Source organism: Eubalaena glacialis, chromosome 2 (assembly GCF_028564815.1).
Source record: "Eubalaena glacialis isolate mEubGla1 chromosome 2, mEubGla1.1.hap2.+ XY, whole genome shotgun sequence".
NCBI lineage: Eukaryota > Metazoa > Chordata > Mammalia > Artiodactyla > Balaenidae > Eubalaena > Eubalaena glacialis.
Window position 1 is genome coordinate 34911869 of NC_083717.1, and position 14467 is coordinate 34926335.

General features: G+C 42.4%; 1 protein-coding gene across 1 annotated transcript in view; it reads right to left on the reverse strand.

The window, feature by feature from the left end:
* TMC3 (transmembrane channel like 3) overlaps positions 1 to 12996 on the reverse strand; it is a 45823-nt gene extending 32827 nt beyond the window's left edge. The window contains exons 1-4 of the mRNA XM_061181730.1: positions 12908 to 12996; positions 11518 to 11664; positions 7517 to 7592; positions 959 to 1040 (exon numbers count right to left, since the gene is read on the reverse strand). Coding sequence (XP_061037713.1) covers positions 959 to 1040; positions 7517 to 7592; positions 11518 to 11664; positions 12908 to 12996 — 394 coding nt within the window. The remainder of the gene's footprint in view (positions 1 to 958; positions 1041 to 7516; positions 7593 to 11517; positions 11665 to 12907) is intronic.
* Positions 12997 to 14467: the final 1471 nt, after the last annotated feature.

The window sequence follows — 14467 nt, forward strand, 5'->3', positions numbered from 1 at the left end:
ATGATTCCTTCTTTACTTTTATAATTTGACAGGCTTCCATTCTGAGATCACATTATTTATATTTCTTTTAATTCTCTCATGGCTTCCTATTTTCTATTTAAATATTTAATGGAACTTTAAAATGAAAGATCTAATGTTATTCTTTAAAACAGTTGAATTGTTCCAGCATCATTTATGGTGCTATGCTACACTGTTTCAATTCTTGTAGCTTTTATAATGTATTTTAACATTTTGGTTATACAAGTTCATTTGAGTTTTTCCTTTTAAAAAAGTTTTCAATTCGTTTTTTTTTTCATATGAGTTCATTGTGTTGAATACAAAAAACATTGCATTGAGAATTTTATTGGAATTGCATTAAAACATAAACTGATATTGAGAAAATCAACACCTTCCAAATATTAAATCATTCTATGTCTCTTCACAAGACTTTTAAAAAATCCCATGGTCCAATTTTACAGTTTCTTTATTTCAGACTTCTGGTTATATTTATTCCTGGTCTTGTGTGTTGCATTTGTGTGTTTGTACTATGTGTGTGTTTTTAAATGTGACTGTGATTGATTTATTTTTTAGGATATTTTCTAAATGATTACAATCACTTCTCTCAAAATGCAAATTTCTGCATTTTTGTTTTGCAATTGCCCATGTTATCCTTTTATTCATCTACACAGTTTTCCCCTCTATCCTTTTGAGTTTGTGTTGTGTCTAAGGCATGAACTGACAGAGAACTGCAGAGCCACAGTGGAACGTGGGACTGTTTTTATCCTGGGAGGTGGTGGGGACAGGCACCATGTCTTCCATCTCCACAGACCCATGTCCAGCCTAGGTCGGCACTACGTGTGCAGTGGCCCCTGGCTGCTCAGTGTAAGGTCTGGGACGTACCAGACCCATCTCAGGCCTCACCGTTGTCTGGCTACTGGCCCCGCATCCCCACCCCACTCCTCCAAGTGCCAACACTTACTCTCGATTTTCTTTATCCTCATTTCCCAGGGGATGAAGATGACCACAAAGTTACAGGCCAGACGAGCAAACTTCCGCCACAGCTAGACAGGAGGGAGAAGGGTTAGAGGACTTGACATTCATGAAGACGGCAATGCCTTGGTGGAACCAGGGTCCTAAACGGAGGCAAGGCCCGCGGACACACCAGTTGATACCTTTCATTAGGATTTCACAGGCCTTTAGGGAGCCCTAGGACCAAAGCAGCTGCTTGTCTTCTCTGGGCTCCTGCCCAGGTGAAGGCTCCTGTTTAGGGCTCTGAGCTGCGGTGTCTGTACTGAAGTGCATATTCTCTAGGGTTTCAGCCTGCCTTATCCACACCATTCCTGCTGCGAGGACTAAGAACAGGTAAAACTACTTGAGGAATGATGTCCAAATACACCCCCTTGGTCCCCTTCGTGAGTGGGGCTCAGGAATCCACATGGCTCACAAACTCCCCAGTAATTACAGTTCCCGACCCTATTTAAGGACCAAGAGTCTAGAACATACCCTGAAAATGAGCCCCATTGTGTGCCTCCCATCCTGCATCTGGAGCTCATCTCCCAGCCTCTCTCCTGGCCAAAGTTGCCAAAATAAGGTCTGGAAATTTGTCTTGGATGTTTAAGACACAATCGCCAAAAGTTCAAAAATCTATTTTTTTTTTTTTCTCAAAGGAGAATAAAGCAAAATGTGAAAATGTGCCCTGACACTGGGCTTTCTCTCCCACAACATTAGCAGGTTGTTCATTTTAACACACAAACAATGTGGGTTTGTGTTGGAAGCAAATGATATCATTGCAGAAAGAAGGGTTACAAATGTAATTACAACCTTCTGAACTACAAGACAGCATGTGGTCCTGATGCAGACATGCATGATTATGTTATCCTGAATATGTCTGCTAAGGCCAAAACGGCTGCTTGTAAATGAAAATCTATTTGAATGTTATCAGAAGTTGGAATTGTTCACTTTCTGCTCATGATTTAAGACCCAACTCAAATACAGCTACTCCCACGGAGACCTCACACAGATTCTCTGTAGCCAGAAATACATTCTTCCATCTGTAAACTTCTCCAGCTATCATTCTGGTCTCTGATAATGCTTATCACATCCTAGCTTATATTGCCTTTATATTGTTCACCTGGCTTTTTCTCCTCCAGCATTGAGAAGAAGACCATGGCTTTCTGATTTTTCATCCCCTACAGCATACAGAGGCAGAATGCCCAATATCCTTTGGGGAGGGCTTGGTGTTGAAAGCATTTGAGTTTCTGGTCTATTGTAAAGTCGTTAAGAGGAAGAAGCACTGGGTGGAAGGCCAGAGACCTGAGTTCTAGCTCAACCTCTATCTTACTGTGTGCCCTGGCAAAGTTATTTTCTTTCTTTGCGATTCAATTTCCTCATCTGTACAAAAAGAAGTAGGATTCAATCAGTGGGTTTCAGGGTGCTCTTTGAATTTAAATTTCGATTGAATTTCAGTGGGAACTTCAATACACAGAACCCACTAAAGCAGAGTAACTCTTGTAGGTAAGAGATGCAAAGCCTCCTTCCCCAGCCTCTGGTGCTCATTTGAGAACCCAGGGATCCCAAACTCAGTTTAAAGGGCACTGGACTGAATGACGGCCACCCCAACACTCACTCTGATGAGGAGAATCTACACTAGCAAGGAGCTTCCTAGAGGCAAATGTCATTGAAAAACACGATTTATTGATGACCAAGATTCGGTAAGGCATGGGGAAAAACACCACACTTCTCTGACGATTTGCACTGAATCTCTATGGCAAAAGCCTTGAAACTTTGGAATGAATCACGATTTTAAGAGCAAAGTGCTCAGCCATAAAAAGGAACAAAACTGGGTCATTTGCAGAGACGTGGATGGACCTAGAGAGTGTCATGCAGAGTGAAGTAAGTCAGAAAGAGAAAAACAAATACCGTATATTAACGCATATATGTGGAATCTAGAAAAGTGGTATAGATGATCCTTTTTGCAAAGCAGAAATAGAGACACAGACGTAGAGAACAAACGTGTATGGATACCAAGAGGGAAGGGGAGGGTGGGACGAATTGGGAGATTGGGATTGACACATATACACTATTGATACTATGTATAAAATAGATAACTAATGAGAACCTACTGTATAACACAGGGAACTCTACTCAGTGCTCTGTGGTGACCTAAATGGGAAGGAAATCTAAAAAAGAGGGGATATGTGTATAACTGATTCAATTTGCTTACAGTAGAAACTAACATAACATTGTAAAGCAACTATACTCCAATAGAAACTAATTAAAAGAAAGAAAAAAAATAAGAGCAAAGTGAACACAAAATAAGGCAAAACCAAAGACCAAACTTGGAAGAGAACAGGTCCTAATGGTTATGGCCTGAGTTATTGAGTTTTGGTAAGGGCTTCTAACAGCACCTGGAGCAGACGTGTTCTAACAACGTGTGCGACCATTTATGAAAAGCGTGTTCATCCAGAGTGTGTGCTGAGCACCTACGCTGTGTTTCCAGTACCGTGGATGCAAATCGTGAACAAGACGTGTGAGATGTCAGCTGGTGCGGAGTTCGCATTCATGTCGAGGGGAGGCAGCCACAAAGAGTTCAATGCCACATGGGACACAGTCTATTAGGACTGGGGGGATGGCTCTTTGAAACGAAGGGTCAAGGAAGGTCTATCTGGGGAGGTCATACTTGAGCTGAGACTTGAATGAAAATGAGTCAATATTTCAAAAAAATAATAAATTGGTAGACGAGCTGTCTAGGAGGGGAGAATGGCCAGTAGGAGCCTGTGGATTAGCATGAGCTGGGCATTTTATAGAAGAGAATAAAGGAGAGAGGAGTGAGATGAGGTGCAATAGTTAGGTCACGGCCAGATCAGGTGGGTCAGAGGAAGGAGTTTGGATTTGATTCTAAGTGTAATGAAACTCTGTCTATCTATCTATCTATCTATCTACCATTCATTATTATTATTATTTTTAAAAATAAGTTTATTTTATTTATTTATTTTTGGCTGCATTGGGTCTTTGCTGCTGTGTGCAGGCTTTCTCTAGTTGCCTCAAGCAGGGGCTACTCTTTGTCGCGGTGCGTGGGCTTCTCATTGTGGTGGCTTCTCTTGTTGCAGAGCATGGGCTCTAGGCGCGTGGGCTTCAGTAGTTGTGTCTTACGGGCTCTATAGCGCAGGCTCAGTAGTTGTGGCACACGGGCTTAGTTGCTCCGTGGCATGTGGGATCTTCCCGGACCAGGGATTGAACCCGTGTCCTCTGCATTGGCAGGTGGATTCTTAACCACTGCACCACCATGGAAGTCCCTATCATTCATTTTTTTAATTAAAGGATGGCATGAGTAGTTTACTGTTTCAAAGATTTCCCTGGCTCCTATGTGGAAGAGAATGGAAGATGGTGGGACATGAGTGGAAACAGGAAGATCTGTTATGAGGCGAGTCAGTCTATATACCATCCTGGGCAGGTACCTTTAGCTTCTGCACAGAGGAAGCGTTCTTGCCAAATCACGCCATGAAGGCTCTCAGGAAGGATGACGTCCCTTGCTGGTATCATGTGAGAAACCAAGGGCATAGACTATTAGAACTAGAAGACATCTTAAGAAACAAACATGAAAACCTCATCAGGTTCCAGGTCATTACCCAGAGCAGGGAAACAATGGCAGAAGGACCTAGGTGTCCTGACTTTTGGTGTTTGGTGTTCCATGTGCCCAGGGTAGCATTTCTGCCTATGCGACTCCTTGGTTCCTGGTGGTCTCACATGCTCAGACCTTGCTTTCTTATGAAACATAGAAATAAACTGGTGCTAAAGGCAGATTGTCTGTAACAAGGTGTTTTCCTGCTGGAATCAAGGAGAAACCCATGTGCACAGAGGATGCAGGTGGGAAACAGTGGGAGGGGCTCCAGGGGATGACCTGTGTTCTGGAACAGTGCTTCCCAAGAGAGGATAGAGTGGCAGCCCTGGGGAGTGGAGATCAGGATCTCAGTCGTGGGAATCATGGGAGAAAGTGTACAGTAGTTATATTATACAAAATTTACTATTTGAAAAACGAAGTTATCATTTTTCTAAGAGAAACCAGAGACTGTAAATAGAGACAAAACTCACTGGGCTGCAGGCAATAGCTAGATAGCTTCTGTTTTCTCTACTTTGGAGTGGTTGCTGATCCTCAGGGGTCCGTATTAAAATTTCCAGTGTAAAAAAATTCTAAATATAAAAAGGTAGAGGAATGATGTTCAGAATGAGGAGGGGGGAAACCAAAGTGTTCGGAAGACAAGGTGGGAGGATGATTTGCTTTGACATTTTGCTGTGTCTCCAGAGGGCAGAAGACACTGTGTCTCAGCCATCTCTTTACCCTGAGTGCCCAGCACAAAGCTTGGCACATGGATTAAGCTGAACTGGGTTGAACTGCTTTCTGCAGGGCCATTGGTAAAATGGAAAGGACTGGGGCAGCTGCGTCTGTTAAGTGCAGGCTGAAAACTTTGGGACAATCTGTAGGTAAGACTGAACATTTGGATCACCTTTCTCATTTTAAAAACTCTGACTCTAAGAATTCAATCCATTATTAACTTACACCTTTAATCCACTTTGAGCCCACTGTCACTAAATGCCCCAGGACTTTTTCATTGTTATATATATTACAGGTTGTCTGAATCCAAGTGAGAGACCTTACATTATTTCAGATATTTTTCCGTAGCATTTCATACAGTTTATTTAGAGAAAATGAGAGAGCTTGGTAGCACATATGCTTATAAAAAGATAATTTTGTTTTATATATTTATTCCATAAGCTCCATCATAGTGTGACAGGCATAAAGAGTTATGGATAATTTTGATCATAGGAGTGGATTAGCGTCTTCAGGCAGATTCTGTGAAAAGTAAGAAGAAAGAAAGCCAAGGCAGAACCTTGGGAATTCTTTGATATTTTATAATTATTCAGTTATGCAAAATTTATGACCAGCTTTAATTTAAACTTTACTAAGAATATTTTTTGTTTCCGAGAATCTAAAAAGAGTGTGTCTGTCAGTTTTTGTCTGTTAAAATAATAAACTTGAAACAACTACAATATTCAGCATTAGTGGAGATACTATGAAGACAGCAAATTCTTTCATTGTGGATGGCAAAGCTTTTGGAAAATAACTGATTAGTATTTATCAAGAGCCAAAAAACATGAATCATACTCTTTTCTACAGAGGTCATAGTTTTGACATTTATCCTAGAAAAAGAATTTTAAAAGATAGGAAAAGCCATCTGTGCAAAGACAGTCTTTGCAGAGCTGTTAATACTAACGAAAAATTAGAAGCTATTTAAGGATCACCAGCAGGCACGTAACTAACTAAATTAAAAGACATTTTTCTGATGGAATATTACACAGTCATAGAAAACAATAGGTATAAAAACTACATAGCAACATGGAGAAATATCCTTGTTATGGTGTTAAGTGAAAAAAAAAGCAAGACAAAAATATTTGTATACTATATTTACTCCGATGTGAAAATGATATATACAATGGCTGAAATGTGCAATTTTAAAAAAGATGCTATCTTGGGAAGTAGGGGATTATAGTAGGAGAAATGATTTTTTTCTTTGTCTTGGAAACATTTATGAAAATTATTAGAATGTCTATAAACAGATAATTTCAATGTATACTAAAATTTAACTGCAAGTAACTGAATGGGAAAAATAAACAAAAATCTTAGCATTGTATTATAAAATGAGCATAGGAATATGCCTGTAACTTTCTCATTATAAGAAATACAGTAAGTCCCCTACATACGAACGAGTTCAGTCCCGAGAGCACGTTCCTAAGTCCAATTTTTTCGTAAGTCCAACAAAGTTAGCCTAGGTACCCAACTAACACAATCGGCTATATAGTACTGTATCATAATAGGTTCATAATACTTTTCACACAAATAATACATAAAAAACAAACAAACACAAAAAATAAAGAAAATGTTTAATCTTACAGTACAGTACCTTGAAAAGTACAGTAGTACAGTACAACAGCTGGCATACAGGGGCTGGCATCGAGTGAACAGGCAAGAAATAAAGATACTGTACTACTTTGCTCTATACAGCACTGTATAGTAAAGTACACAAAAGCACAACCACCTGTAGAGGAAGCACGCACATGACGGTATATGCCAGATACGTAAACTAACTTATGTGGTTGGACATGTGAACGCCCATTCGCATCTTTGAAAGTTCTCAACTTGAAGGTTCGTATGTAGGGGACTTACTGTACAGTGAATGAAACCTACACACATGGGTGGGCTTAACTCAGGAAAGAGGCTAGATGATTCTCCCAAGGGCAGATATAACCTTTTTCTGATGAGTTGGGCTTACCCAGGGTCACACAATTTGGTAAGTGACAGCATCGGGAACTAAAATCCAAGTTTGGGGACATGCAGACCTTCAAGCTCACCATACTGTTCTACAGCTATTAATGATGGATGTTCACAACCTATGTAGTACAGCAACTGCAAGGACAAGTACAACTTCCCAGGCCCGGAGACCACAGGAAGGGTGGGCATGTCCATGTGTGGGCTCTTTACCTCTGCACCTGCTGCTTGGTAGCCTCGGGTCCTGGTCAGCCTCCCCTCAAACTTCAGCACAATGTCCTTCGCTCGCCTGAGAGAAGAAAAACTTGGTGGTGAGCGCAATTTTATCACCTTGATAATCTTGGCAAAACATGTGGAAGTGCAGCAGGAATAGATAGTCAAACAGTGGTAACCAGAAAACTCCCTTAAAATATTTTCTATAACGTTTAAATGCATGAATTCATAGGAAATGATGAGTGAATACTAAAATCAGTTGCAACTGAATTTAACGCCCTGCCCTGATTCTGGCTGTTGGCTGGGTATTATGGGCTTTGGAAATCCTGGTATCAGGTACCAGCATCTCAGCTCCTCCACTTAATCTCAGCAGCCTCCCTCCTGCAATTAATTCTTTGGAAGTGAAAGTCAGACCTAGCTCAGAGAATCTGCTTTGAGAAAAGGGTAGTGTCTGGTTAATGTGAGCAAGAAAGTTGTGTCTATGTAGCCATGAACAACCTGATTTAGCCCAGACTAACTACTGGCACACTAGCTGACCACTTTGGTGAGTTGAACTGATGGGTCACCTAAATGGCTAATCCTTGAAAAGAGACTGAATTCATTAGGATAGATGGTTAAATTCACACTTAAAGAACCACAGGATTAGAAAAAAAATGTTAATTCCATGGAACGGACTGAAGTCAAAAACTCTTAGCAAAGCATGTCACCTTCAAGGTGACCTCATCTGTGACTACACCGATGAGATCTTCATTAATCCATGGTTGACCACTTAATTATGCTTAGTTTTGAAGAACTGCTGAATCATTCAGTTTGTTAGTTGGACCAGAGTACTGGGTAGGGAGTTCATGCGTGTATATCCCAAGTAACACCCATAGGTTCCTAGTCTTTCGTGGATTGACACAAGGAACTAGCTGACTTCCTTTTCCACAAACAGCGTGATCACTTCAGAACATGGCTAACCAGAGTGCTGAGCTTTGCCCCTCCCTGCCCTCACTGCAAATACTCCACCTTCATAGCCCCGCCAATGTGCTGGCTTCATTCTGGTCAGAACCAGAAATGCAGGCAAGGGTGAGGGTTGATGTTATACCTTATATAGCACCTAAAAGATAGGGGCCTATATAAGTGAAATAATAATTCATTTAATTTCATTCATTATAATTTTTTTCCCTGCAAACATTTTCTGCACACTTGTTTGGGTCAAGTATAGTGGAATACAGAGGTGCATAAAATAGAGTTGTTGCCCTGGAAAAGCCCACTAGCTAATAGGGATGATAGAGACCTGAAACAACAATAGGAGTGGGTGGGTGTGTAAGTGTTGGGATGGGGAGCTGAGTAGGGGGCTGAGGCGGCAGTGAGACAGGCTGGGGGCTGGGACCTGGGACCTGGGACCTGGGACCCTTTGCTGCAGTGCTTGCACCTGGACAAACATCTCCTTGAGCAACAAAATACAAAGAAACTATAAGGGACTAAAAACAACTGCATGCAAGTGCAGTTGGGGCAAATTATGGACAGCAAGATACAAAAAAACCAAAAAGCCCAACTGCCACTTCTGAATGGTCAGGAGCAAAAGCAGGGTACTGCGCATGCGCCCTGCACACACCACCACCTAAGGGGTGGGCAAAACACCTAAGCCACCCCTCCGGCCCGACCCCTGGACCCGCCCCTACCCTCACCCCAGATAAGGAACATGCTCGCCTCCCCCTTAGCAAGTGAGTGAGCCAGGAAACTTGTTGTTTGTTCTCACTACCCCCTGCTGCAGTCGGGGCTCCAATGAAGCCTTGCCTGAACTCCTTGTCTGACCTCTGATTAATTTCTATTGATTAAGGAGGCCAAGAACCCTGGTCGGTAACAGCAGTGGGGACAGTACCTAACCCAGGCCCCATCATAGACCAATGCTGACTCCACGGCACTGACCACTTGCCTCCCTACAGGGGAAACAAATATATGCTCTGTCCCCCCATAGACGGAGCTCGCTGCTTTATCTGTGTCAGCAATGCTCCCTTGAGCCCCAAGCAGTCAGGGTCCCGTGCTCTGCGCCTTCCACAGACCTGATGAGTCTCGCAGGCCCAATTAGTGAAGCACTGCTCCAGTAGCTTCTCAAGGTGACGGGGAGGAGAAGTGTGACGCGGGGATGACAAATGCAGGTCTCAGAGGGTGAGCTGTTCCCTGAGAGCTGGACCACTGGCCTGTGCCTCGCTGGTGCTGGTGTCTTGGAGCCCTGGCTGAGGTCCCTGGCTTATGCTTGTGGAGGAAGGCCTGGTTTGTTCTTTTGATTCTAACAGAAAAGTTATCATTTGCTTTGCTCTGCCCGCAGGTTAAAAAGACTCACTCTCTTACAGTTCAGAGAGTCATTAATCATCAGCATTTCTGTATGATTTTTAAAATTCTGATAGAATACATGACTTTTTTATTGCAGTACAGTTGATTTACAATGTTGTGTTAATTTCTGCCGTACAGCAAAGTGATTCAGTTATACATATATGTACATTCTTTTTTATATTGTTTTCCAGTATGGTTTATCACAGGATATTAAAGATAGTTCCTTGTGCTATATAGTTACATGCCCTTTTTTTTTTTTTCTTTTAGGATAAATTGGTAGAGTTCCTCTGTTTCAATAGAATAGAATACTGGAGTTGAGGTCAGGAAGCCCAGCTTTAAAGCTCAATTCCAGCACTCAGAAGCTGTGTGTCCTGGGGGAAGCCACTTAATATCTCTGAGTATCAGTCTTCTCATTTGAAAAATGTCATCCTTACTCAAAGAAATGGAAGTGATGAGAACTGATATCGGACATGGAGAATTAACTGGAAACTTCTGGGAGTGGAAACTATGGATGGCCTTAGCTATCTGCCGCGGCCACCTGGGGGGCAGGCTGGATCTTTGGCCAGACTGGAGGAACAATGCCTGGAGTGGAAATCTAATGAAGGCATGATTTGATGGGAAAGCAATGCAAACCTAATGGTGGATTGGAGAGACAGGGCAATGTGCTTGGCATCTGGAAAGGGGCACTAAAATATAAGATACGACAGTGGTTCTAATCCTGTCCACACAGTAGATGCCCGATGATTACGTGTAATGTCTGTTTCTCTAGGAAGGTCCACTTCATGGGTCAGAGTAGCTCAGTGGCACTGGTCATTAAGAGCCATTCTACTCACTCCCCTTGCTGTGATCCCAGGGATCCACATCATCAATTACTACCCGCTCATAGGGAGTGACTACTATAGCCCAGATACAAGGCTTAATATCATATGGTTCACCTCATTTAATCCTTGAACTGCTATCAAGGGATTTCAAACTCTAGTTTGCAAAAGAATCAACCTGAATGCATGCTAAAAATGCTGGAGCCCTCTGCTGTAGTTTCTGATTAAGTCCGAGGGCAACCAGGAATTTTTGTCTTTAGCAGCACCCTGATTGTGTAACAGCTTAACAGTGCCACAGGAGGTAGGTGCTATCCTTCACCTTCACTTCAACTTTACAGAGAAAGGAACTGGTCTTTAGAGAAACTATGAAAAGAACCTAATATGACATGGCAAGGCAATGTCTTCCAACTTTCAGCTCTTCATTATTATCTAAACAGACTCTCCAATATGACTCTAAGTGTCCCAGTAATCTAGTTTCCCACAGAGATCCCCCCCGCCAAGAGGTAGGTAATAGCCAAGCAGGTAAAACTAATATTTATTTTCATTCTAGATTGCATACCTAGTGAGTTTAGTTATTTTGTTCATCTCTAGGCATAGTGCTAAAATCTAGTATTTGAAAAGGAGGTAGAAACCCAAAAACTCTCTACCAAGACACACACCCAACTCAGACACACGTACACAGACACACACACTGAGGCCCTGCCTGGACCAGGTGGATCCCTCAGACATGTCTGTGACTTCTCTAAGTCAGATCAAGAGCATCCGACCCACTACTCCAATGTGGATTTTTATGCTCGTTTCCCAGGACAGGGCAGGGTGGGTGGTTTAGTGGGAAGCATACTTGCAATAACCCATAACCCTTACCTCAGTGCCCTCAGCTTCTGTCCCATGGTCCAGGGTCGGCAGCGAATGTTTGCCATGAGATCTTTCTGGAACTGTATATTCTGGAAGATTTGTTCTGGATCATGGCTGTCCCCTGTTTCATCAGCAGTAAAGCTGTCATCCAAGTTGCTGAAATGATCAGGGCATTAAGGAGGAAATCTGATTAGTAGAATTGCTTCCATCCCAGTACTTGCCCTGGGTTAAGTTTAGCATCTTGCTGCCTTGGGGTCATCTGTATGAAGTTAGTGTGTGTAGAAGGAGAGGGGAGGGATCCAGGGAGTCAGAGAGAGAATTCAGCAGTTGTTAGCAGCCACTGGAACACATTCACTGGGTTCTGTTACTTTGATGGGTCAGTGAAAGAGAAAGGCTTCAAAGGATAAAAGATACTATCAGAAGACATCATAAAAGGTACCAAGAGAGTGCTTATGTAGGATTGCTGAATAGCAGCATCTTTGGTGGCAAAACCATTTCTTTTTCAGGCTCATTGAAATAATCAGCTAATTCCAAAGAAAGGACGCCTCCTGTCCCCTAACTCTGGATGTAAAATAAATAAAAACCAAACTCTCTCATCCAGAGATCCCCCGCTCCCTGAACTCCTGCTTTGATTCATTTGAAATCAGAGATAACAGAGGCAAACAGGCAGCAGTTTCTATGAACAAGAAATTAGCTAAGCAAATTTACATGCACAAATGTTTCAGGGAAATAGTTACTCTCTAGGAGAACAACTTTTCAACACATAGCAACACTTATTCCCAGTGAAAATGAATACACTAATCCTAATGCAACTTTTCAGGAGGAGTTAAGGGTATTTTGCTGTGGCTATTTCATCAATGATGCACTTAAATGTAAGGGAAAATAATTCCTTTGCTTTTCTCTAATTCAGCTTGTTTTTACTTACTCAAAGGAGAATTTTCTCCAGTTTCTCCAAATTAATGGAGATTTTAAGATACCTTTATAAATATTTAACAAATTTGAATAATACTCCCCCACTTCTAACCAGCCTGTAGCCTTTTCCAACAGAAACCTCATTTATTACGACAGATGTATTGTCGGCTCTCTCTTGACACTGCTGATTGAGTAAACAGAGAGAAAACAGATAAAGCACGTCTGTAGGTTTGGCCAGCAATAAAGCCAGGTTGGGGTACAGGCTTTTGGATTCTGATCAGAGGCAGGTAGAGCCATCAATGTCTGTGTACATCGCTGAGGTTGCCACCCTTGTTGTACGGTGACCTGGAAAAAGGAGTTTCAGAGTTCATCCTGAAGGAGAACCAAGCAGGATGGGGACTTGGTCCTCTGGTCAGATGCAAGCAAGGGTGACCCAGGCTTTCCCTCCTCACAAACCTGCCCCAGTGGATGGATGGGACTGGCTCACCTGAGCAGCAGGGACTCCTGGTAGAAGTAGTGCTGGCTGGCATTTCTCCGGATGCTCCTATAACGCTGGGATGCCTTTGATGGTTTCATGGGAGCAGACTGGCTGCCAGTGATTAGTACTGGTGGGCAGGGCGCTGGGAAGCCGGCAGGCAGGAGTCTGCTCCAGCGGAGGTTTCTGAACTGGATCTGCGAGGTGCTCTGCCCTCCAGTTCTCAGGAGCTGGACTGCACGTCTGTAGCCGATGCTCAGAGCTGGGGAGAAGCCAGGAAGCCAATCATGCATATGTATGTTAAGGTGGCTGTGGCAGCAGAGATTGGCTGGAGTCAAGACAGACAAAGGCAAGAGGCTTGGCCAGGTGATCTAAGAGCACTTGGTGCTGCCCAAATAATCACATTGGTGACCCTTGTGCCCAGAAAGGGCTCTGTGGTTTGCAAAGCACTTTGCATCTATTACCATGACTGGTGTTCACAAAATACTTAGGGAGAATGCAAGGCATAGGTTTTTGGTTTTTTGTTTTTAACTATCAAGAAAGAAGCTTAGAAAGGGTAAGAATCTTGTGCGTGTTCATGTAACCGGGAAGAATAAATTTAACTCCATATTAGATCTGTTTCTTTTACTTTAACCTTTGTATTCTATTGCTTTGGGTTAAGAATGTTGCCTATAGCCTGAAATATACAGGAAAGCCTATTCTCAAGGCTCTGACCTTTAAGGGTATAACACTTTTCCATTCGTATAGAGATAAAAAGTTGCAGAACAGAGAATAACAGTTGTCTTGTTGGAGGTTTACAGCTAGGTGGACAGCTTCAGGAACGAAGGATTCCTACACCAAGAAGTTTGCAATAACCAACTACGCCCCTTCCTCACCTTGCCTTTAAAAATGCTTTGCTGAAACCCTTTGGGGAGTTCTGGGTTTTTGGGGGCACAAGCCATCTGTCTCCTTGCATGGCCCTGCAATAAACCTTTCTCTGCTCCAGACTCTGACATTTCGGTATTGTTTGGTCTCACTGTGCATCAGGCACACAAACGTGCATTTGGTAACAACCACACAGCAGAGCCCCAGGAGAGGCACCGTCATAACACTTTGTTTTTATTTATCTATTCTCAGCTTTTTTTCTGTTTTGAAAAAAGTCAAACCTACAGAAATGATAGAACAATACAACAAATATTGTATACTCCTAACATAGATCCACCAATTGCTAACATTTTGCCACATTTGCTTTATTTCTATCTATACACTTTTCCCCCTACACCATTTAAAAGTAACTATCAAGAAAAAAGCTTAGAGAGGGTAAGAATCCTGTCCGTGTTCATGTAATAGGGAAAAATAAATCTGACTCCATGTTAGATGTGTTTCTTTTACTTTAACCTTTGAATTCATCCCCAAGTCCAGGACTTTCCCATAGCTTCACCATATAAACCTCCATTTGTAAATTAACACAAGAAACAATTTGCTTGCAGCAAGGTTGATTGTACATTAACTGAATGGGCAGGTGCAGGACTGAAACAGAAACGGCCTTTGCTACTGAAGACACCTCCTAGTCAGTACACTAGAGATGCCACA